We start from the raw sequence: 24,635 nt of genomic DNA on the forward strand, positions 1-24,635 counted from the left end.
AAAATCATATATTACATTTAAATCGATACAAAAATTAATTAAAATCAAATTTGAACAAATTGTGTTTTTTTAAGAGAAAATATATTATTAGGAATCAGTCAAATTACAATCTTCATTCAACGCTTTTAAAATAAAATCTGGAGAGGAGTTCCAGATAAAAAGACGAGCATGAAAGCAAGATTTCCTAGCAAGAATGTGGGCAACCTTGTTTGCTTGTCTACGAGTGAAACAGACCATGAATGATGGTCTTTGACGAAGTAATTCACGACACTCTAAGATAATCGCTCCGAACTCTGAGTCGTCATCTCTTGCTGAATTAAGTGCTTCAGTAACACCTTTGGCATCAGACTCGAAAATTACCTCCTGGATGTTCATTTCCATGATCCAGCTAAGGGCTTCCTTGATTGCCATAGCCTCTGCCTCTTTTACGAGAGCTCTGCCAGGGAAGGCATTTGTTCTAGCTGAAATAAACACCCCCTCGAAATCTCGAATAACCATACCAACCCCAAATAACCCCGATTCATTTTGTACTGATGCATCCCCATTGCATTTGAGTGTTGGAACTTGTGGTTTTAGCCAGGAAAATCTCTCTTCTTCCTGATGGGTTGTTCTCTCTGGATTTGTTGCGATGTTACGCACCGCTCTCCAATCAGTCAAGAATTGAATGGCTGAGCTAACAATTGAATCAGTTGGTCTAACAATTCTATTCCAAAGTTTCTCATTCCGAGCCCGCCATATGCCCCATAGTACCATAGCTATGTTTTCGAGGGAAGCCACATCTACCTGCTAGAACATTTTGAAAAGCCACTGGATGAATCCTTCAACTTCATTGGACTTTGAGACCACTAAGCTCCAGATACCAAGTTCTTCCCAGCAAGCTTTTGCCATTGGGCAGAAAATAAATTGATGCCACGAGTTCTCCCAATCGCTCCCACATGTTGCACACGAGATAGGTACCAGGATATGTTTCTTTTGAAGATTGCCTCTATTAGGGAGAATATCTCTAGCTACACGCCACAAGAAGACCTTTACCTTCGGTGGAATTTTTAGGCTCCAAAGTTTCTGCCAATCCCCAAGGCCTGTAGGAGCGTCGCCGTCAATTAGCAGTTCTTGTGCTATTTTGTAACCTGATCGAACTTGGTATTTCCCATTGCTGCTATAGTGCCAAATGAGTTGATCGCCTCTTATGTTTGTGTGTACATGGATATTCAAGATTTCATGTACATCTGTGTTTCCAAAAATATCAACCAGCAGCTCATGATCCCACTGGGTAGTGAACGAGATGAATAAGTCACATACCTTTAGTGAGTGAAGCTCTGTGATAGGAGGGGATGTTATGTAGAAATTCCTTGGGTCACGAAGCCATGGCTCTCTCCAAACATTAATCTTATCTCCCTTTCCAATTCGCCACCTGACTCCTTTTTTTAGTATGATTTGCGAGCTCCACAGACTATGCCATATGAAGCTAGTATTGTGGCCCAGACTAGCATCCAGGAAATTCGAGGTTGGGAAATACTTCGCTTTTAGAACTCTGGTTATTAGGGAGTTTGGTTTTGCAATGAGGTTCCATGCTTGTTTATCAAGCATTGCAGGTTGAAGGATTTCAGATTTCTAAACCCCATGCCACCATTTTGCTTCGGAACACATAGCCGATCCCATCTCAACCATTTGATGCCTCTATTGCCATTTGGGTTTGAACCCCACCAAAAAGAGTTCATAATACGTTCAAGCTCCTCAGTGGTAGATCTCGGCAGCAAGAACATGTTCATGCAGTAGGCTGGAAGTGCTTGAGCTACTGCTTTGATTAGTATTTCTCTACCTGCTTTAGAGAGGAATTTACCTTGCCATCCTTGGATACGCTTCCAAAGTCTATCTTTCAAGTAGTTGAAGATATCTTCTTTCTTTTTTCCAATAAGAGAAGGAAGCCCTAGATAAGTTCCAGACCTCATGTCTTTTGTGATACCCATTCTTCTGGACAACAACTCCTTTTGATCAGCACCCATGTTCCCACTAAACATTATTCCAGATTTCACTAAATTTATTGCCTGGCCTGAGGCTTGCTCGTAATCACGAAGCAGCTTCTTTACCACTTCGCATTCTTCCATCCTTGCTTTACAGAACAAGAGGCTATCATCGGCAAATAACAGATGAGAGATTTGTGGACCACCCCTGCTAACTCGGCATCCATTGATGAGACCATGTCTTTCTGCATCCTGTATCATAGATGAAAGGGCGTGAGCACAGATGATGAAGAGGTACGGTGAGAGTGGACATCCTTGGCGTAAACCTCTGTGAGGTTTAATAGGACCAACAACTCGATCATTGACAATGACTGAATAAGAAACTGTAGTTATACAAAGCATGACCAATTTTACCCACTCTCCGTGGAAGCCAATCTTAATCAACATGTCTCCCAGAAAGTCCCAACTAAGGCGATCATAAGCCTTGCTCACATCAAGTTTTACAGCCATGAAGCCTTCCTTCCCTCTTTTTTGCCGTTTCAGGTTGTGAAGCACTTCGAAGGCCACCACGGTATTGTCCATAATCGATCTACCCGGGACGAAAGCTGATTGGTACTCTGAGATGATTCTGTCCATAAGAGGTTTCATGCGGTTTACCATGATCTTAGCAAAGATTTTGTACAGAACGTTACACAAAATGATATGGGCCGAAAGTCCTTCATGTTGTTTGGTTTCACGCATTTTGGAATTAGGACAATGTGAGTGTCATTTAATTTATTTGGAAAAACACCATTGCTCCTCCAACTGTTACATTCCTGGAAAACTTCATGTCCCACCGTGCTCCAAAACTTGTGGAAAAACATCGGATTAAACCCATCTGGACCCGGTGACTTATCGCCATTCATTTGTAAAACCACAGATTTCACTTCTTCGATCTTGAATGGTGAGAGGAGATCACGATTTTCTGCTTCAGAGATCACTGGTATAACCTTGGATATGACCAGATCGCTATTTGCCAAGATGGGAGAGAATAATTCTGTAAAGTACTTCTTTACCACCTCACATAAATCATCAATCTGCTCAACAGAATTTCCATTCTCATCAGTCAGTTTCTTTATTTTATTCGATTCTCTACGGCTAGTGGCTGTTTTGTGGAAAAATTTGGAGTTCATGTCTCCGTCTTTAAGCCAATAGGCTTTCGCCCGCTGTTTCCAAAAGGTCTCCTCCTGTGATAATAGAACAATGAATTCCGAGTTTAGTTCTAGAGCTCGCTGCACTGATGCTTGATCTTTTTTGGAGAGAAGATAATCTATTTCATTCTTGCATCGATCAATTTTTTCCCGGAATTCTCTTGAAACCTTTCTGCCCCATCTCTGCAAGTTATCCGCTGTATATTGCAATTTATCAGTGAGGCGAGTGCTTGAGGAGTTCACCCAACTTTCTCTAACCACCTCAGATAGGCCCGGTTCACGCAGCCACTTGTTTTCGAAACGGAATCCCCTCTTTTTCCCGCTGAGGATTTTATTCTCTGTGGTAGGAAGAATAGGGGAGTGGTCTGATATAGGAGCTATACAGTTAGAGAGGTTACCATGTGGGAATATCGTGGTCCAACCATTATTAACAAGAGCTCTGTCTATTCTTTCTTCAACAGCATTAATGGTTCCTTTACTTCTTGCCCAAGTGAAAGGATAGCCCTTGAGAGGTAGATCAGTCAATCCGCATGTAGCCACTACTTCTCGGAAGCCGTTTATAAGCCAAGTGGGATGGTCTACCCTTCCTATTTTATCATCTGGACTTAACATGTCGTGAAAGTCACCTATGCAGCACCAAGGAAGTTGAGATTGGCTATGAATTGTGTGAATTAACCTCCACGAGTCCCTTCTTCTTCGCCTTTATGGATAGCCATAGAAACCCGTAAGTCTCCATGTTGGTTTATCATCATCCTTAATTTCTGCGTTAACATGATTTTCAGAGAAGTCTTGTATAATACAAATATCTTTATGACGTCATAACATAGCAAGTCAACCCCGACGTCCAACTCTATCAACAGCAAAGGCACCTGCGAACCCAAGCTTTACTCTAATTTCTTCAATTCTAGCAGAACAAACTAAAGTTTCTGAAAGAAACATAATCTCGGCTTTGTGAGTTCGGATCAACTCACGAAGAATAGGAATTGCTCGAGGCTGGCCGAGCCCTCAGCAATTCCAACTGAGGACTATAATGGTTCCCGGCAGGCCTGGGAACCAGGACCTGCCGATAAAAAATGCTGGTTTGGGTGATCATTCTCTGAGGCTTTTGGATGGGCTTTTGTATCCAGGTTCATGTCTGTGATCTTGGATTGGGCCTCTGTATTGTGGTTCGCGTGGGAGCGTTTCTTATTATTGAGTAGCTCCATCTCATTCCCAAAAAATTCTCCATCAAAGGTAGGCTGGATGGTACTTCTATATAGGTTGTTTCCGAGAATCATGCTCCAATTTTAATGATCATTAATAGAGATTGAGAGATTTTCGACAGTTCCCTTGCCCTTGTCAGTGGAGGATTTGTTACTTACCACTTTTGGATCCGAAAATTTTGCTTCTGATTGATTGCCATCTATCTTTGTTCCACCGGAGGTAGTCGGAGCTCCGGTGGGCTCATCTTCTCGCAACCATTTGTTCTCCCCCAGAGTGAATGTTCTCTTATCCTGTGCTCGAAGCCAGATGCCCCAATTCCGTTTACCATCATCATGAATCATATTGAAGAGTTTGTCACAGAATTTCTCTATATGTCCCAGACAACCGCACAAGAAACAGAAAGAGCCAAGCTTTTCATATTTAAAACTTACGAGGAAACTCTCACCATTTGATTTTTCTATTTTCTTGCATCGTTTAAGTGGGTTTTGGACGTCGATGGCTACTCGTATACGCATGTAAGGCCTCCATGATCCTTTGTTATTGTTGCTGTCATATTCCAGGAAGTTTCCCATGTATGATCCCAATTGCCTGCCCACGGCTTCAGACATGTACCCAAATGATAAGTCGTGAATTTGGATCCAGAAGTTGAGATGGCGTAGTGGAACCTGTAGTGGTTGTTCCTCTCTTTTCAGATGGTGTAGGAGAAAAAAATTATTGTCAAAGGTCCATGGTCCCCCTTCCAACATCCTTTGCAAGTCCACCGAATGATAGAACTGAAAAATAAACCTTTTGAATCCAATCTCTCTGATAGTGACACCTTTACCAGGCCTCCAGATGGAAGATAAGCATTGTTTCATGATATTCAAATTGATTTGCCTTTCTGTCAAGAAGATCACACTAAACATAGTTCATTTGCATCATCTGCTATTTGTAGGATATTCGGATCAAAAGCTATTTCATCATCTTCATCGTCAATTAGTGATAAGCCAGCCATATGTGAGTCCATGGGGGCGAAATTTGCCTCAATGAAGAAATAAAATGAAGACAGAACTCTCAACAGGAAGAGGAAATAGGGAGTGAAATTTGACAAATTATGGAGGGACTAGTTACTCTGCAAATCAAATTTGAACAAATTGTTATATATAATATAAAATAGTTATTCTGCACACGCGATGTGTGTACAATCTTTTTATCATTATCGATGGACTAAAGTGAAATTTGACAAATTATGGAAGGACTAAATTGATATTTGAATGGTTGAAAAAATAAAAATAAAAGTGTGTGTTGAAATTTAAAAAAAAACAAAAAATAAAAGTGTAATATTAGTATCATATAAGGGTAAAAATGGGAAAAAAAAATTTGGTGTCTTCTCTAGGTAGTTATTATCATGTCCTCATACTTAATAATATAGTATAGAATAATATAGATAATATAGATATAGATATAATATAGATAATAACTGAATATTATTTTTTCAAAAATCCTTAATTCATATTTGAATTTTATAAAAAAAATAAAAATATCTTTATAAAAAAAAGCAATAAAAATTACATAAACTAAACATTTTCAATTATTTACTATCATCCATCTATTTCGAGATTCATGGTATATTTTTTTTATTAAATTAGGCAAAAATTTGTTATTTTAAACAAAAATTCAGTTTTTATATATATATATATATATATATATATATATATTTATTTATTTATTTACATAAATTAATGGAAAATCAGAAAAAGACGTGTCAAATTCTTACACAGTAGAATCTCAAAGCCCGTAAGCATGGCTGCCATGAGTTCCTTCACCTTGTCGCTCAGGCCGCCGGAATTTTCCTTCACCGCTGCTAGCCACCGAAGCCCTGCCACATTGATCCTCGGGAGGAGACCATTACCTTTAGTGACAGCCGTTGTTTCGCCGGAAACTTCGGCTGCCCCACCAGAAGTACCTGAGATTCAGTTAGAATTTATCGGGGTACGGATTCCGTTCGTATTCTGATCACGATTATGAAATTTACCTCATTTCTGTTACTTTGATATCGTGAATAAACTTGGAAATCAAATTACATCGTGGATTGGCTTGTTTTCGATGTCCTGTATTCGAGATTGACTCTTGAATTCGTAATTACTCCATAAAATCCAGAGAAAAATTAAGTAATGGTAGAATTGGATACTGGAAACACTTTTTTATCTAATATCCATTTGAAATGTTGCGAAATTAATTTAAAATTTGTTTGTAGCCCAATGCAGGAGGAGTGGAGTATCCGGTGGATAGAGCTACGGCCATAAGTGGGGATAAGCTGCTTAGAAACATCATGTTGGATAACAAGATTGAGCTCTACGCGGCATACGTAAGTAATTTCGACACTTGCATAGTGATGCTACACGAAATTCAGGTGATAAATCAGCCCGGGTGAACACGTTAGTATGAGAGAATATCCGCTACTTTCGCGTCCACACCAATAAATTTCGGGGTCGCCACCTACGTCACGAATTGAGTTTAGGGGTATCGGGGGATACCCAACAAAAAATCCTCCAATCCTCAATTTAGCAAACACCCAAAATATGTACTCTCAAAAGCTAGAGACTTATGGAGCATATAATGAGATAATGTCCCCTTCAAAATGGTGAGATAGCTCATATTTATAGGCTCCCTTGATGAACCATGGGCTTTCTATTGGGCCTAATCCTTAATCAATGGCCCAATCCAATCTTTACAACACTAATCACTTAACTCACAAAAATAAACCAACTTATAGATTAATACCTATCATAAGCCCCCCACTCTGGAACACCTACATTTTAGTGAAGGTGATCGAGAGTAATAATTTATTAGAAGAAACTCTTCCTTCCACGCCCCTAATAAAATACAACAACTTAACAATACACTTACTTTATTCTCTATTCTAACCCTGTAACTAGGTCAAATCCCTTTTCTCTATAAAAGCGGCCCACACGCCTCACACCTCTCCAGCTATTCCGCCGTCATGTCAGGTATGTTCTCAGCCCTGTTTGCTTTCTTTAGGAGTCTCCACCGTTGCTTTTAATATTATATATCTTTACTGTTGCTTTTAATATTATATATTATATATACTATTCAAATGCTTGTCTTTTACTCTATGAATCTGTGCTTCCACGAAACCATCGTTCTCTCGTCCTTCTATCTGCTTTACTTCTGCAATTTTGTGAGACACTCCAGCACTCTTTCGTGCCCGATGCCCTTATCCGGCCATTCCGTGACCTGTAATTCGCTTCGAGTTCTCTGAAAATGGGGGCTTGTTTTGCACATTTTCTTGCTTTTTGCTGGTGTTTACAGGAGAAAATGGTTGCTATTCTCGGCGGCTGTTAGTACAATCCCGGTTCCGAACGTGCGAGTTCCCTTGCCGCCGACCGTCTGTAGGGAACTCACAATGCCACGCCTAACGGCGTTTCCCTCAACAAAACCGCGCTGGAGGCTGTTAAGATGGCTGTTCCCTTCCTGGTCCGCAACTCAACGGCGTCACAGACGATGGAGTCAATAAATCGCGTGGTTCACGAGTTGCGTGTACTGGCCAAGACCGATTCGGATAGTCGGGCATGCATTGCCGAAGCTGGAGCCCTCCCGCTGTTGGTCTTGTTGTTGGGCTCGGAGCATCCTAACATGCAAATAGGGATGCGGTGGCAAGGGATTGGGTTTGGGTTGGGGTGATTTGGGCTAGGGATTGGGTTAGTATTATTTGGGGGATGGATTTGGGTTGGGTTGTTTTGGGCCAGGGATTGGGCTAGTATTATTATGGATTGGGTTTGGGTTGGGGTGATTTGGGCCAGGGATTGGGCTAGTATTTTTATGGATGGGTTTGGGTTGGGGTGATTTGGGCCAGGGATTGGGCTAGTATTTTTATGGATGGGTTTGGGTTGGGGTGATTTGGGCCAGGGATTGGGCTAGTATTTTTATGGATTGGGTTTGGGTTGGGGTGATTTGGGCCAGGGATTGGGCTAGTATTTTTATGGATTGGGTTTGGGTTGGACGCTGTTTTTCGCGGGGTAGCTGATAAATTTTAAAACTTCTTGCAGGGTGTGCGCCGCGTGGTAAGGAGTATTCTTTATTAATGGCTAGTCGTATGCACAAATCTCCTCTTCCGAGTGATTCTAGTTGGGACGAAGCTTCAGATACTTACTCGTACCATTCTGACATTCCGTCCCTCTTGAGCGATTTGGGTTCTTTGGGTGATCTCACCCTCCTTGGTGACTTGGGTTCTTTGGGTGATGACGATTTAATGGATGATCTCGAGAGTTGTTCCACTCCCGTCGCCCAAGTGCCTTTACCATGCCTTCACGGTTCCTCGCTTGGTAATAGTCCTGATCAAGAAGTTATTCCCGGGGACCTAGATCGGAGCCTTCTGACTCCTCAGGATGTAAAGTGTTTGAGTGATAAACTGGAAATTTCATCTGACTATGAGTTTAAGGCTCCTGGCCTGGGGGATTCTTACCACAACCCTCCCGCAGGGTATTTCAGCGTGACCCTGGCCCATTTTAATAGTGGGTTTTCTATCCCTCCTCATTCCTTACTAGTCGAGGTGACTCGAACCTTAGGTGTAAGCTTCAGTCAATTGTCCCCAAACTCACTTACTTATTTCTTGGGATTCTGTCACCGAGCAACCGAGTTTCAAATTCAGGCTACTACTTCTCTGTTTCATTCTCTTTTCTCAGTACGATGCCTCAGGCCGGACTACTCCGTCTATTTCCAACCTCGTGCTGGTTGCAAGTTTATGGTCAGACTACGCTCGATTCGAGGGGATTGGCGGTCTCCTTTTCTTTTTGTAAAGGATAGTGGGTGGGACGTACCTTCAACTTGGAGCTCTAGTTGTAGTGTTGTGAAAATGAGAATGATTCATCGACATTTGCAAGTCCAGTGTCAAACCCTGGGGTTTTTTGATGATTTATTCGATCCTAAGAGTTTGTTGGCCAGCGGTATCTCTTTTGTTGCTTGAATTGTCTTTTTGCACATCGTTGATATTCACTATTTTTAACTTTTATGTTTGAGTTATGAAATTTTGATGCTTTGTTGCCCCTTATTTTTCTTGTAGGGTTGCGCGTGAACTTGGCCACCCTTCAAGCTCGCGAAGATACTATGGGGAGGTCTCTTTCTATTGGAGAAAAGAAAAGAGTTGATGATCGGCGCTACCCTCCCGCTCCCCGACCCTCTATCCCTACTTTGGGGTCGCACCCCCAGTCTGGTCGTGGAGGAGGGTCTAGTTCTCAAGGTCGTCAGGGGCCTCATCCTATGTCCACTGACAGCCATGCTCCTGGAGCTGTTGTGGATAAAAGAAAGGACCAGTGTACTAGAGAACATGACGATGGCAAGAGGAAGGGCGAAGTGGCCACCCCGCCAAACTTTAAGAAAGGTCGTGGAGATCCGATATCGTCTTCTCGAGGCTCTCGGAAGAACTCTTTATTCTTGGAAGGAGTTAATGCTAAGGAGAAAGTGGGTTCTTTTTGGGATATAGATGACCCTGATATGGGATGGAGAAAAGGGAGGGAGATGATCTGTGATCATGACATGTCTCATTTGGTCCCTCAGCCCCCTGCTGCTCTATCCCACTGCCTGGCTTTGATAGGTTGCCAGGTTCTTTCCTCGCCCCTCAGTGTCTTTTCTGTAGGGACGTTTACGTGATTTAACCAATTGTCTCTTGCTTTTCAGGCTGTGTCTCTGGCCTGTGCTTACCAGGCTCGAGAGGAGAGAGGTCGGGCTGAGGAGGCTCGATTTCGCCGAGAGCTCTCCCAATTAAAGGAAGAAAATGAACGTCTTCGATCGGAGAACATGAAGTTCCAAGACGATCTCTCTTTCTTGACAAAGAAATGTGAAGAAAAGACTAGAGATGATGAGGAATTGCGTAAAGAGCTTGGTTCCCTCTATGACAAACACCATACCGAGGTGAAGACTGGCGGGATGTTCTTGGCTTCTAAGACGGGGAAGTCCTTTGTGACGGGTGTTGAGGAGAAGGCACTAGCAGCCTTTCGTGCTTCTCCAGCTTATGCTGATGAGGTTTACAGTCACGCTTTTGGTCTCCGTGATGAGGTGGTGCGAGACTGTCGTCTCCAGCTCCGCTTGACCGGCTTGGTTCCTGAGGAGGTGATTATAAGGATTTCACCTCATGTGGCAGAGTTGGATGACACCGCTCAGGTTGTCCCTCTGCCAGAGTTTCCTCCAGCGGGGGATGTTGACTGCGAGGTCATTGGTGCGCTGCACTTGCTTCCAGCTGACGAAGCTATCGAGGATGGATGATTTTTGCCTTCGCCACTAGACCTATCTGAGCTTTATTCTAAGATCGTACTTTTGCACAACTATTTTGCTTAGTCGAAGTTTATTTTGATTACTATGTCATCTGGGCATTAATTTTCGTTTTCTTAATACTTCATGCTTGCTGCTTAATTAAATATGAATTTGGGCATATTTAAGTCTCTGTGGTCTCGACGGGAAGTTATTACCCTAGTGTAGGTATCCCGGGACTCTATTTTGGTGACCTCTTACAGTGTCTGAGCACTTTCCCGCTGGGCTGGCCAAGCCTCTTATGCTTGGGTGGCTCTCTGTGACACCTTGGGTCTCGCGATGACTTTCGCGTGCGTGACACTTTTTTTTTTTTTGGTTCTTTAATTAAGTAAAATGAAAAGACGATAAATGCAAGAAAAACTTTTAAATTTATTGATAAACGTAACTCAGGTAACAACATCTTGTCACTGACTGCTCTTCAAGTAAAAACAAATAGAAATACGTAGTCTACGCGTAAAATTTCTTTAAGTTCGCAATGTTCCATGTTCTTGGTAAGGTCTTCCCATCTGGTTGCTGAAGACGATATGCTCCTCCTTTGATTATCTCGATTACTTTGTACGGGCCTTCCCATTTTGGATCGAGTTTACCTACCTGCCGCAAGATTTCTGCCCTCCTCAAGACTAAGTCCCCTACTTGAAATGACCTATGCTTAACCTTGTTATTGTACGCTCTGGCCATTTGCGCTCTATACCTTTCTGCTCGGAGTGATGCCTCTTCCCTAAGCTCGTCTATGAGATCCAAAGATAACCTCATTGCTCTTTCATTATCCGCTAGAGTATAATTATGGACTCTCATGGAAGGTTCTCCTATTTCTGCTGGAGCCACTGCTTCTGTCCCATAAACCAAGTTGAAGGGTGATTCTCCAGTAGAGGTGCGTGACGTAGTCCTATAAGCCCAGAGGGCACTCGGCAGTTCATCCACCCATTTGCCTTTGGCTGCTCTTAATCGGGTTTTGAGGTGCTGCAAGATAGTACGATTTGTAACTTCCGTTTGTCCATTCGCTTGGGGGTTTCCTACGGAAGTGAAGAATTGCTTGATGGAAAACCCTTCACACCACTTTCTTAATTTGGAACCTGAGAATTGTGCTCCGTTATCTGAGACGAAGGCTTGTGGTATTCCAAACCTACAGATTATATTCTTCCACACAAAGTTTATTACGTCTCTTTCAGCTATCTTAGCTAAAGCTTCAGCTTCTACCCACTTCATGATAAAACCAATCAAGCAAAAAAAAAAGAACGTTCGGTCTCGAGAAGAATAGACATATCAGTGAAGAAGTAGAGAAGCTATTAACAGCCGAGTATATCCGCCCAGTCATGTACCCAGAGTGGTTGTCAAATGTCGTACTCGTACCAAAACCGGGCAACAAATGGCGATTGTGCATAGATTTCACTGATTTGAATAAAGCATGCCCTAAGGATCCTTTCCCGTTGCCAAGGATTGATTCATTGGTAGACTCCACCGCCGGGTGCGAAATGCTTAGCTTCTTGGATGCATATCAAGGCTACAATCAAATTCGGCTAGCACCTGAAGATCAGGAAAAAACAAGCTTTGTAACTGATCGAGGAATTTACTGTTTCGAGGTGATGCCGTTTGGATTGAAGAACGCCGGGGCAACTTACCAGCGGTTGGTAAACAAGATGTTTGAAAAAACAATCGGGCGCAACATGGAAGTGTATATAGACGACATGCTTGTCATGATCACAGATCATCTCCCTCCCTTTTCTCCATCCCATATCAGGGTCATCTATATCCCAAAAAGAACCCACTTTCTCCTTAGCATTAACTCCTTCCAAGAATAGAGAGTTCTTCCGAGAGCCTCGAGAAAACGATATCGGATCTCCACGACCTTTCTTAAAGTTTGGCGGGGTGGCCACTTCGCCCTTCCTCTTGCCATCGTCATGTCCTCTAGTACACTGGTCCTTTCTTTTATCCACAACAGCTCCAGGAGCATGGCTGTCAGTGGACATAGGATGAGGCCCCTGACGACCTTGAGAACTAGACCCTCCTCCACGACCAGACTGGGGGTGCGACCCCAAAGTAGGGATAGAGGGTCGGGGAGCGGGAGGGTAGCGCCGATCATCAACTCTTTTCTTTTCTCCAATAGAAAGAGACCTCCCCATAGTATCTTCGCGAGCTTGAAGGGTGGCCAAGTTCACGCGCAACCCTACAAGAAAAATAAGGGGCAACAAAGCATCAAAATTTCATAACTCAAACGTAAAAGTTAAAAATAGTGAATATCAACGATGTGCAAAAAGACAATTCAAGCAACAAAAGAGATACCGCTGGCCAACAAACTCTTAGGATCGAATAAATCATCAAAAAACCCCAGGGTTTGACACTGGACTTGCAAATGTCGATGAATCATTCTCATTTTCACAACACTACAACTAGAGCTCCAAGTTGAAGGTACGTCCCACCCACTATCCTTTACAAAAAGAAAAGGAGACCGCCAATCCCCTCGAATCGAGCGTACTCTGACCATAAACTTGCAACCAGCACGAGGTTGGAAATAGACGGACTAGTCCGGCCTGAGGCATCGTACTGAGAAAAGAGAATGAAACAGAGAAGTAGTAGCCTGAATTTGAAACTCGGTTGCTCGGTGACAGAATCCTAAGAAATAAGTAAGTGAGTTTGGGGACAATTGACTGAAGCTTACCTAAGGTTCGAGTCACCTCGACTAGTAAGGAATGAGGAGGGATAGAAAACCCACTATTAAAATGGGCCAGGGTCACGGTGAAATACCCTGCGGGAGGGTTGTGGTAAGAATCCCCCAGGCCAGGAGCCTTAAACTCATAGTCAGATGAAATTTCCAGTTTATCACTCAAACACTTTACATTCTGAGGAGTCAGAAGGCTCCGATCTAGGTCCCCGGGAATAACTTCTTGATCAGGACTATTACCAAGCGAGGAACCGTGAAGGCATGGTAAAGGCACTTGGGCGACGGGAGTGGAACAACTCTCGAGATCATCCATTAAATCGTCATCACCCAAAGAACCCAAGTCACCAAGGAGGGTGAAATCACCCAAAGAACCCAAATCGCTCAACAGGGACGGAATGTCAGAATGGTACGAGTAAGTATCTGAAGCTTCGTCCCGACTAGAATCACTCGGAAGAGGAGATTTGTGCATACGACTAGCCATTAATAAAGAATACTCCTTACCACGCGGCGCACACCCTGCAAGAAGTTTTAAAATTTATCAGCTACCCCGCGAAAAACAGCGTCCAACCCAAACCCAATCCATAAAAATACTAGCCCAATCCCTGGCCCAAATCACCCCAACCCAAACCCAATCCATAAAAATACTAGCCCAATCCCTGGCCCAAATCACCCCAACCCAAACCCAATCAATATTAATACTAGCCCAATCCCTGGCCCAAAACAACCCAACCCAAATCCATCCCCCAAATAATACTAACCCAATCCCTAGCCCAAATCACCCCAACCCAAACCCAATCCCTTGCCACCGCATCCCTATTTGCATGTTAGGATGCTCCGAGCCCAACAACAAGACCAACAGCGGGAGGGCTCCAGCTTCGGCAATGCATGCCCGACTATCCGAATCGGTCTTGGCCAGTACACGCAACTCGTGAACCACGCGATTTATTGACTCCATCGTCTGTGACGCCGTTGAGTTGCGGACCAGGAAGGGAACAGCCATCTTAACAGCCTCCAGCGCGGTTTTGTTGAGGGAAACGCCGTTAGGCGTGGCATTGTGAGTTCCCTACAGACGGTCGGCGGCAAGGGAACTCGCACGTTCGGAACCGGGATTGTACTAACAGCCGTCGAGAATAGCAACCATTTTCTCCTGTAAACACCAGCAAAAAGCAAGAAAATGTGCAAAACAAGCCCCCATTTTCAGAGAACTCGAAGCGAATTACAGGTCACGGAATGGCCGGATAAGGGCATCGGGCACGAAAGAGTGCTGGAGTGTCTCACAAAATTGCAGAAGTAAAGCAGATAGAAGGAGGAGAAAACGATGGTTTCGTGGAAGCACAGATTCATAGAGTAAAAGACAAGCATTTGAATAGTATATATAATATATAATATTAAAAGCAACAGTAAAGATATATAATATTAAAAGCAACGGTGGAGACTCCTAAAGAAAGCAAACAGGGCTGAGAACATACCTGACATGGCGGCGGAATAGCTGGAGAGGTGTGAGGCGTGTGGGGCCGCTTTTATAGAGAAAAGGGATTTGACCTAGTTACAGGGTTAGAATAGAGAATAAAGTAAGTGTATTGTTAAGTTGTTGCATTTTATTAGGGGCGTGGAAGGAAGAGTTTCTTCTAATAAATTATTACTCTCGATCACCTTCACTAAAATGTAGGTGTTCCAGAGTGGGGGGCTTATGATAGGTATTAATCTATAAGTTGGTTTATTTTTGTGAGTTAAGTGATTAGTGTTGTAAAGATTGGATTGGGCCATTGATTAAGGATTAGGCCCAATAGAAAGCCCATGGTTCATCAAGGGAGCCTATAAATATGAGCTATCTCACCATTTTGAAGGGGACATTATCTCATTATATGCTCCATAAGTCTCTAGCTTTTGAGAGTACATATTTTGGGTGTTTGCTAAATTGAGGATTGGAGGATTTTTTGTTGGGTATCCCCCGATACCCCTAAACTCAATTCGTGACGTAGGTGGCGACCCCGAAATTTATTGGTGTGGACGCGAAAGTAGCGGATATTCTCTCATACTAACGTGTTCACCCGGGCAGATTTATCACCTGAATTTCGTGTAGCATCAGTTTATGATAGGTATTAATCTATAAGTTGGTTTATTTTGTGAGTTAAGTGATTAGTGTTGTAAAGATTGGATTGGGTCATTGATTAAGGATTAGGCCCAATAGAAAGCCCATGGTTCATCAAGGGAGCCTATAAATATGAGCTATCTCACCATTTTGAAGGGGACATTATCTCATTATATGCTCCATAAGTCTCTAACTTTTGAGAGTACATATTTTGGGTGTTTGCTAAATTGAGGATTGGAGGATTTTTTGTTGGGTATCCCCCGATACCCCTAAACTCAATTCGTGACGTAGGTGGCGACCCCGAAATTTATTGGTGTGGACGCGAAAGTAGCGGATATTCTCTCATACTAACGTGTTCACCCGGGCAGATTTATCACCTGAATTTCGTGTAGCATCACATAGCATAAATATGCACTAATAAATTTTGTGTCTTTACTCATTTAAACGTGCACTTGGTTTAACTTGGACAGGGTAAAGTGATGAACTGTGGAGGTGGTGGGAGTTGTGGAACTTGCATAGTGGAGGTAACACACTGAGCCTTGTATCAGCAATTTTCATCTCTAAAGTCTCGAATGACTATGCTTTCTGGTTCTTGCTTGCTTTCATAAGTGAAACAGTCTATTGGGCAGACATGATGCATATGCATTAAATGACCTGTATTGCAATTTGCAATGCAAAGTTTTCATTTATCTAAGAAAGATTGAAAATTTTGACAAACTGCCATATCCTTAAGATTTGAACTACAATTCTAATGTTTTAGTTTGTTATTTTACATGTATCTCTTGTTTAATTCTGCCATATGCTTTCCCTTTCTTGCAGATTATTGATGGAAAGGAGCTCCTTAACGAGAGAACAAATACAGAACTTCGATATTTTAAAAAGGCATGACTCTTTGTTCTCTCGAAGATTTCTCATTGCTGTTTTGTTTAATGATGTTGCTCGATCGTAAGTGCTGAGACTTGTTCCAAAATTTCTCGATGTTGGTTACTGATATTGTTGTAACAGCATCGTCCAAGTCAACCATTTTCGTCTTACGAAAAAAAAATCTCTCTTGATAAATCTCCTGGCTTTTCAATACTCTACTGTGTTGGTGTTGGTTAAAGTTGTCTCCTTTCATGTTTGATTTGATTCTGCAGAAACCCGAGTCTTGGAGATTGGCTTGCCAAACTATAGTTGGAAACAAAGAAAATTCTGGAAAGGTATGTGCACTTGTTAGTAATTGTTTAATGCAAGTATTTTAAATCTGGTGGAGTCCTAAAATTTGAAATTTCTTGCTCGTAGAAGTTACTGTCATTCAAGTTTGAGCTCCAAACTAGCCAGTGAAGTCACTAAATGGATCTCTTTTCTCTATTTTATTGTTTGAAATTGAACACCGAAGCATTGGCTTCAAATATTAATTTATTAAGCAAGGTTTTCAACAAAAAACAAAATTTGTTTTGCGTTTGAATTCTTACCCCAAGCCATTCAGAGCTATTAATTTTCGTATGACAAAATCATTATTTCATCATATATGTCTTAGGATACCTTGGAAACTGACGACGAATACAACTACAAAAAATGTATTACATGATTGTTATTGTTGTATAATCACATTTATCATGAATTATGACAACCTCAAAATCTTTATTTGTTCATATGCATGATATAACGATAAAGTTTTGAGGACACCTACTCCGACAACATGAAAAAGAACCTCTTTTATTCGAGTCTCCTACTTTGTGTCTCTTGTTTTGTTACGAATTTACTAGTTAATTGACGACGTATGCACCCTAAATTTATCACCAAATCTTGGTAAAAGTTTAACACAACAATTTTGTTTTTACAATTAGATTTATTTTTGAATTTTTTGTCTTCTCAGGTAATAGTTCGAAGACTGCCCCAGTGGAAAAAATAGTTGGTAATCTCTAATATCGTATGTAAACTCCAGAATTCGACAATCTATTAGAAGCGTAAAAGGCTGATTGTCTCTATTTATTATATTATATTTACATATATGAAAGAGATAATCATTGTTGAATATTTTATAAGACATAAAATATGAACTTTTGTTTTTACGAATGAGCTCCCACTATTTTGACATTTTCACCACCCTACGATGAAAATGGTAAATCCATTTTCTTAGTGAGTACGCAATACCCAATTGGTAAACCATGATCCTAAATAATATCAATCAATCATAATTTCCAAAAAGTAGAGCTCAATTGCAACTCCTTGTAGCCTCCACGTAATTTTGACTCACGTTTGAGGATGATTCCATAATATAATCACCTTTCTCTTCACATGTTGAACCTGGTCCATCAATGTCGAACTTTAATGGACAGATGATATGAGATCTCCCAATAATATGAGTCAAAGTCATGCAGGTTCCTGGAATATGACTTTTTCGAGCAATCGTGAAAATATGATTTTTTTTGTTTCCAAAAAAATTATTTTACAGATTTTACTGGAATTTCAAACGTGGTTAGAAGTAAATTATTTAACATGATTTAAAACATACGATTGAGAATAAAAATTGGCTCTGATACTACTTTTAGTGTAACATTTTCTCACACTCAAAGCGTAGCTGATGTTTTAAATTTTTAGTTTCGACGCTCAAAACTATAATTAGATGTCGTATGTTTATTAACATATACGAGATGTTTAGATTGTATACTTGTGCGTTTTAAACGTTGTATTTCAAACCAATATGGGATTTTCCCTTCGAACAGGTCTCGGTTTTTTGATCATCAAATTAGGTCAACGATCAGTGACTATGTTATTTGTTTGGATTGCACTAGAAGTTACAAAAATTCTTCGTTGAGACTCAGATATCTAAAATCCGGAGTCGGTGCAGTGTGGGTGGGACTTGGCAGTGATGGAATGACCTGGTCGAAAATTTTCTTAGAATTTATTTGAAGTGGCCGAAATTGCTTGGAGATCAGGAAGGATTTTGGTGAACTTTTGTGTGCTTGTTTTTGTGTGCAAAAACTCTGATTATTAAGTACGACCTTCAATTAAATATTTATAGAGGTTAATTGTTGATCCACTGAGGAGTCACTCTCCCATTAAATTTCCAAATCCTTGTCTCACAAGGACTCTTAATTTTCATTAAATAAAATTTATATTATCATTATATCATTTATTTATCAATTTTTGATAATACATGATATATTAATAATATTAATAATATATATATATATATATATATATATATATATATATATATATATATATATATATATATATATATCTCTTTATATCTCCATATAAAATGTACATAAACATTAACAAATTTACACATGAACTTTTAATGCACGCATAGATATATTAATTAAACTAAGTAACTATTATTTAATTAAATTATTAGTTAATTAATTTTAGACCCCTCTAGAATATTTAATGAGAATTTGTACATATTAGTAGTCACCACTACTAGTACTATCATTTAATCAGAAATTCACTAAATAAATGATTATGAACTCACTGTAACCTCAATCGACGACCTGACAGTGTCGATTTATCAATGAAACAAATCTTGTTTATATATTGATAATTTTGAAAATCAAAATTTTCATTTTCCATAATGGGCATATGCGAGTTTAGTAAACTCCTTCACCAAAGCATGGAGTTCACTGAAATGGCAGTTCAACTCTCCTTCATTAATTAGCTATTAAGTTAGCTTCCATTTATTCATCTTATTAAATCAGCTTATAAACTCATTTATAAGCACTCTGGTTGATCTCCATCAAACTATAGCCGTTAAATTCAACTCTTTGAACTTCGAATTTCTCGACATTACATAGAATCTGATACTTGTGTGACCCTCAATGGTTTAAGGATATAGCTAGTTGTGGGTTCACATCTCCATGTGATTCAGAATATCATTTATTCTTATTCGAGATTATCTTAATTAGCCTCATTCTATTCATCAACTCATTGATCAAGAATGTCAGAATGACATTGCACCCGTCGGATCATGGTAAGAGTGTCTAGTAGCATCGCCCCATGATCTCCTAGGTATCGATGATTGTGTCTGCAACAACCTTAAGTCATAATTAACCTTACAGTACGGTCCCTTAAACTCATATATCTCGATCGAGTCTGCAACCATTGATATATCGAGACTTACATATAAATTCGATAACGATGTGATGCATGGTATGTACAATTGAGGAAACACATGTCCAAAATGCACACGTCGTACTCTGATCAGAAATTCCTTGCACTATTAACTCATCAGACCACATAAGATATATTTGCCCGTAGAAAAACGGTGAATCACCAACTACAATGCATTTGCTCCTGCGTATTTCGGAACTACACCCAATCTCGTCGCCTGATGACCCTCAATGGAGTTGGTAAACGGATCAAAGTGCATGTTAGTACGTAGAGTCTCTACATTGTCCCAGTCAAAGGACTAATAGTGTACAACCATGACCGCAGCCTATCACACTCGATAAGTGAGAACCAGGGTTGTTCAGTGCATCATCATATGATCACTCATCTATATGAATGAACATCTTCATGCTCTTACTAATGAAGCATAACGTTTATATGACAGATGCTAATTTCAAGCTCAATCGATCTTTATCCTTATTTTAGATGTTGATTCCACTAAGTACATGTTTAAAATATATGACACATTTCTAATGAGTTTAATGATCTTACGTTGCGAGGCAGACCTCGTGATAACTATTATATATTCAAGAACTTTATCTATGCAGATTGTATGAATATACAGATAAAACATAATGTCATAATTGGATAAAACCGTAAAATATTATTAAAATAAAGATCGTTTTTCATTAGAGTCAATAAAGTCCAAGTCACAAGTTGGTTCGCTGAGCACATACTCTAACACAGATCACCCAAGAACATCATCTCCTTCTGGGTATTTGTAATCGGCTAGTATTTCAACAGCCCCATGATTACGCTACAGGCCAACTCTGGATATTTTTCAATATATTGTATCAAACAAAAACACAGTTGACTGAAGTAAATTGCCAAAGATTTTGACTTGCGCAGGGGAATCAATGTTCTTAAGAGAAATATCTGTTGGAAAATTACACCGAAACGATAACGATCGTGATGATAAAAAATATGCGGAATGAAATAATCAGCAAGAACACAAGGATTTACGTGGTTCACCCAAGATATTTTACGTCCACGAATCTACTGCAAATCTTTGTTATAAGGAGAAAATATTACAAGTTTATACAACACTCAATCTTTGACAATCTCAAACCCGCGTATAACCGAGAAAATATTTTCTCTAACTCACACAAGCATAACACTATTTTTTTTCTTCTCACTTGAGTTGCTCTCTTGAGTTTTGGATGCTTAGAAAGCTTGTTGGGATTAGATGTCTAGCAAATGAGCTTTATATATAGCAAACTCTTCAAATGTGAAAGCCAGTAGATTCAAATTTTGTTAGCCACCATTTGGACGGTAGTGCGAACGTTCGCGTTGGACGGCCATGTGAACATAGGCACAATTTCTTGCCTACAATTTTGGTCAAAAAACACATTGGTGATGCCCCGATATGTCCCGGGACGTTGCTAGGGCCCGGGATCTCTCGGGACATGTGGAATGCGCCCGGGTCAGGACAGAATATTGTTAAAATTAAATGTGGAAGCAAACACTCATATCCCGGGTTGTGGGTTTAGGGCCTGGCGCCCGAGTTCTGGCACAATTACCCAAGAAATTTTTCCCCTCTGACACCTCGATGCGAGGGAATCATTTAATTGCGTTGACATTAGTAGAGTGCACGCGGCCGACATATCCTTCTTTGGCTAACATTAATGGGTGACAAGACAGATGGGACATGACTAGTACGATTTGATATGTCAGAACAATAGGGTACAATCAGCCACCCTATTATATTTAATGCTCACACACCCCCAAAATCGAGATCATCATTACTTTCTCTACTATAAATACCAGGTTCTGCATTTATTCATTCATTCAGATATTAATGAACATTTAATACTCTCATTTACTACACACCAATCACCACAACCATCACTTGGTTACATTGGTTTTCTTGCTTGAGTACCTACTGACTTAAGCATCGGAGTGGTCACGCCGGACACCCCTCCGGCGCCCATTCACGTGGTTGTTTTCCTTGTTCTCAGGTCCTTCATAGCACTCGAGGAGTCATAATCCAAAGTTCCACGCTCAGACTCATACTTCCTTCAACATTTTTGATAGTCTACCCGACAGAGTTCCCGACCCGACTCGACCGTTTGACGCGGGTGACATCACACATGTCTAAATCTTAACAATATCTTGTGCTCCTCCTTTAAAAGCAAATCAAATCCTGTTATCACACTCCCGAAAATCTCCAACGATTCGGCTATCCTGTTATGCTTCTCGGTCTCAAATACTAATCGGTAAAACACACTGCTTACACATTTCCTACTAAATGGACGGTGTGCCATAAACTTAACATAAATTCTATGCAGAATCGATTTCAAACAATCCCGTTCGCTCGGATCCTCAGAATCAAACAAGTCGATGATTCGCAAAATAAACGAACAATCTATATATTTCTTCGTGAACCTTAGCTTCCAAAGAAGCAGAAGCCAGAAACTTGAGCAGGAAATCATAGACTAATTGCTAGTGTGACTGAGAGGGATCAAATTTTGGTTCATCATCAGTATCGCATTTCAGCCAAACTAGTGGAAATCGGCTGGTAGCTAGGCTGAAAAGACGGAATAAATCAATGGAACACATCTTAAAAGAAGCTAAAATCGCGGGTTCTGAGAATTTAGGAGGCAATGTGGCAAGTTTGAGCTCCTTTTCTTGGATGTTTTTTGCAGGGTCAATAAAATCATACACCACACAGCACAAGCTCAACTTACTGATGAAATGATTCATCTTTTCTGAGCTCGGGACATCTTTCAAAGCGAGCAAAGGCTCGACACCCACGATCACACTTGCTGGAAAAACTGCAGCTCATGCCCGTTTGGCAACACTGGCCAGGGAAGAACCCGAACAGGGTGGTGATATTTTAGAGCCCCCATATGGGATTCTTGACGAATCTCGATCGTGTTTCTGTGATTTCCGAGGTATTTTGTGAAGATTTGCTCCCACGTAACGAGTTTTTTATTTCGACATCAGATTTGAATGATAAGTGAAAAAACAAACAATCAAGAAAACTGATAACTTAAACAGGACTTTCAAATAAAAGATTTTAAGATAACCAAGCTGATAACATAGAGAGAAGAAGAATAGGGTTTCTTATTGAACCGTAGAAACAACCTAAAGAGTTTATATAGTTAAGGTTTACAATGAAAGTAAATAGACTAAAATATCCTTAGGCACTAATAAATATAATATTACTAATATAATATAACTAATATTCCCCCTCAAACTCACGATGCTGCAGCGATAAGCATTGAGAGTTTGTCAGACAAGAAACGGAAGCGCGAAGCCGAAAGTGCTTTTGTAAACATATCAGCAATTTGCAGATGAGAAGAAACAAATGGCAATGTGATGGTGCCGATCTGTAGGTGGTGGCGAGTGACATGACAATCAATCTCGATATGTTTGGTTCGCTAATGAAAAACTGGATTGTGTGCAATCTGAATAGCACTCTGATTATCACAATGTAATGGAGTTGGGTGACAAAGAGAAATACCCATATCAGCAAGCAACCGGCGTAACCAAACGATTTCACAGGTAGTCGAGGCCATGGCACGATACTATGCTTCTGTAGGAGAGCGAGATATGACATCTTGTTTCTTGCTCTTCCACGAAATAGTCGAGTCACCGAGGAAAATACAAATCCAGTGGTCGATTTGCGATCCGTAGGATCACCAGCCCAATCCGCATCAGAATAAGCACGCAGCTCTAACGAAGACGTAGAAGGGAACAAGAGACTATGAAACTGAGTGCCCCGAAGGTACCTGAGAATACGAAGAACGGCAGCCCAATGAACTGTAGTAGGAGCAGTGACAAACTGACTAACCATATGAACAGCATGCGCAATGTCTGGGCGAGTCACAATAAGATAAACCAAACTGCCTACAATGGTACGATAGAGACTGGAATCTGTCAAAGGAGTGCCATCCGACAGAGAGTATCTAGCATTAGTCTCAAGGGGAGTATCAACAATCTTGTTGTCAGTGAGTCGAGTACGCTCAAACAAATCAGCTATATACTTTGATTGAGATAAGAGATAGCCTTTTGGAGAATAGGCAACCTCAATTCCCAAAAAATAACGTAGCACACCCAAATCTTTCATAGCGAAGCAACATGCAACTCAGACTTCAAAGACTCAATACCTTTATAATCATCACCAGTAATTATCATGTCATCAACATACAAGGATAATAGAATACGACCTGCCGTTGTACGCTTAACAAATAATGCCGAATCGTGGTGACTAGGAAGAAAGCCAAACGAAGTGATCACTATGGAAAACTTCTCAAACCAGGCACGTGGTGCTTGTTTGAGACCATAAAGAGCTTTGCGAAGTTTGCAAACTTTACCAGGTTGATGAGCTACACCGGGAGGAGGTGTCATATAAACTTCCTCATGAAGATCACCATTCAAGAAGGCATTCTTGACATCCATCTGAGATATTTTCCATTGACAAACAGAAGCAACTGCAATCAGAGTTCGAACAGTCGTCATTTTTGCAACAGGGGCAAAAGTTTCTTCGTAATCCATGCCATACTCCTGGGAATAGCCTTTAGCAACAAGTCGGGCCTTGTATCGTTCAATAGATCCATCGGATTTGGTTTTAATCTTATACACCCAACGAGAACCAATGGTATGTTTTCCAGACGGCAGCGAAACCAAATCCCATGTATGAGTCTGGTGTAGAGCAGTAAGTTCCTCAGCCATAGCAGCCTGCCAAAGAGGATCACGAACTGCCTCTCTATAGGATGAAGGCTCGGAAAGACGATGAACAGAGGCAACAAAAGAAGCAAAGGAAGTAGAATAAGATGAGTACTCAAAATCAGGGAGTTTAGTAGACTTACGAGTACGAGTAGACTGATGCAGAGGAGGATCGTCCGCAATCTCATCCGATAACTGGGTGGTCGTAGGAGTAGGGGCATGAGAGGTGGATGTCTCGTGAACCAAAGTATCAGATAGAACTTCGCCGGGGTCGGTATCAAAGGGGTCAATACGAACTAAATCTGACCGTGTCATGTGATGAGAACTAGCAGGAACAGAAAAGAAGGGAATATGCTCTAAAAACACAACATGACGCGAGACATATAGTTTTTGACTAA

General features: G+C 40.9%; 4 protein-coding genes and 1 pseudogene across 4 annotated transcripts; 2 read left to right on the forward strand and 3 right to left on the reverse strand.

Annotated features, from left to right (window-relative positions):
• Positions 1-87: 87 nt before the first annotated feature.
• LOC140806604 (uncharacterized) lies at positions 88-753 on the reverse strand. Its single transcript, XM_073163165.1, has one exon. It carries the CDS (start codon positions 751-753, stop codon positions 88-90), a length of 666 nt encoding a protein of 221 aa, XP_073019266.1.
• A 3,069-nt stretch (positions 754-3,822) lies between these two features.
• Positions 3,823-5,259, reverse strand: LOC140806605 (uncharacterized protein At4g02000-like). The gene is made up of 2 exons (XM_073163166.1): positions 4,513-5,259; positions 3,823-3,912 (listed from the first exon to the last, which is right to left on the reverse strand). The coding sequence occupies exons 1-2, from the start codon at positions 5,257-5,259 to the stop codon at positions 3,823-3,825; spliced, it is 837 nt and encodes a 278-aa protein (XP_073019267.1).
• An 807-nt stretch (positions 5,260-6,066) lies between these two features.
• LOC140807578 (photosynthetic NDH subunit of subcomplex B 3, chloroplastic-like) lies at positions 6,067-17,470 on the forward strand. The gene is made up of 6 exons (XM_073164491.1): positions 6,067-6,325; positions 6,591-6,701; positions 15,882-15,935; positions 16,231-16,293; positions 16,548-16,610; positions 17,270-17,470. The coding sequence occupies exons 1-6, from the start codon at positions 6,137-6,139 to the stop codon at positions 17,303-17,305; spliced, it is 516 nt and encodes a 171-aa protein (XP_073020592.1). The 5' UTR covers positions 6,067-6,136; the 3' UTR covers positions 17,306-17,470.
• LOC140807743 (uncharacterized) lies at positions 9,865-10,615 on the forward strand. Its single transcript, XM_073164706.1, has 2 exons — positions 9,865-9,955; positions 10,031-10,615. The coding sequence occupies exons 1-2, from the start codon at positions 9,872-9,874 to the stop codon at positions 10,613-10,615; spliced, it is 669 nt and encodes a 222-aa protein (XP_073020807.1). The 5' UTR covers positions 9,865-9,871.
• Positions 17,471-20,244: 2,774 nt separating the features above from the next.
• LOC140806606 (serine/threonine protein phosphatase 2A 57 kDa regulatory subunit B' kappa isoform-like) lies at positions 20,245-23,638 on the reverse strand (annotated as a pseudogene).
• Between the last annotated feature and the right edge of the window lie 997 nt (positions 23,639-24,635).

Source organism: Primulina eburnea, chromosome 12 (genome assembly GCF_022965805.1).
Source record: "Primulina eburnea isolate SZY01 chromosome 12, ASM2296580v1, whole genome shotgun sequence".
NCBI lineage: Eukaryota > Viridiplantae > Streptophyta > Magnoliopsida > Lamiales > Gesneriaceae > Primulina > Primulina eburnea.

Bases quoted from the DNA above. Each gene is read 5' to 3' on its own strand.
- LOC140807743 (XM_073164706.1), top strand. From the start codon at position 9,872: ATGATCTGTGATCATGACATGTCTCATTTGGTCCCTCAGCCCCCTGCT. The intron at 9,956-10,030 runs GTTCTTTCCTCG...CTTGCTTTTCAG, and splicing joins TGGCTTTGATAGGTTGCCAG to GCTGTGTCTCTGGCCTGTGC.
- LOC140807578 (XM_073164491.1), top strand. From the start codon at position 6,137: ATGGCTGCCATGAGTTCCTTCACCTTGTCGCTCAGGCCGCCGGAATTT. The intron at 15,936-16,230 runs GTAACACACTGA...CCTTTCTTGCAG, and splicing joins GTGGAACTTGCATAGTGGAG to ATTATTGATGGAAAGGAGCT. The intron at 16,294-16,547 runs GCATGACTCTTT...TTGATTCTGCAG, and splicing joins AACTTCGATATTTTAAAAAG to AAACCCGAGTCTTGGAGATT.
- LOC140806604 (XM_073163165.1), bottom strand. From the start codon at position 753: ATGGTACTATGGGGCATATGGCGGGCTCGGAATGAGAAACTTTGGAAT.
- LOC140806605 (XM_073163166.1), bottom strand. From the start codon at position 5,259: ATGTTTAGTGTGATCTTCTTGACAGAAAGGCAAATCAATTTGAATATC. The intron at 3,913-4,512 runs GTAAGTAACAAA...ATGTTAACGCAG, and splicing joins AATTTTCGGATCCAAAAGTG to AAATTAAGGATGATGATAAA.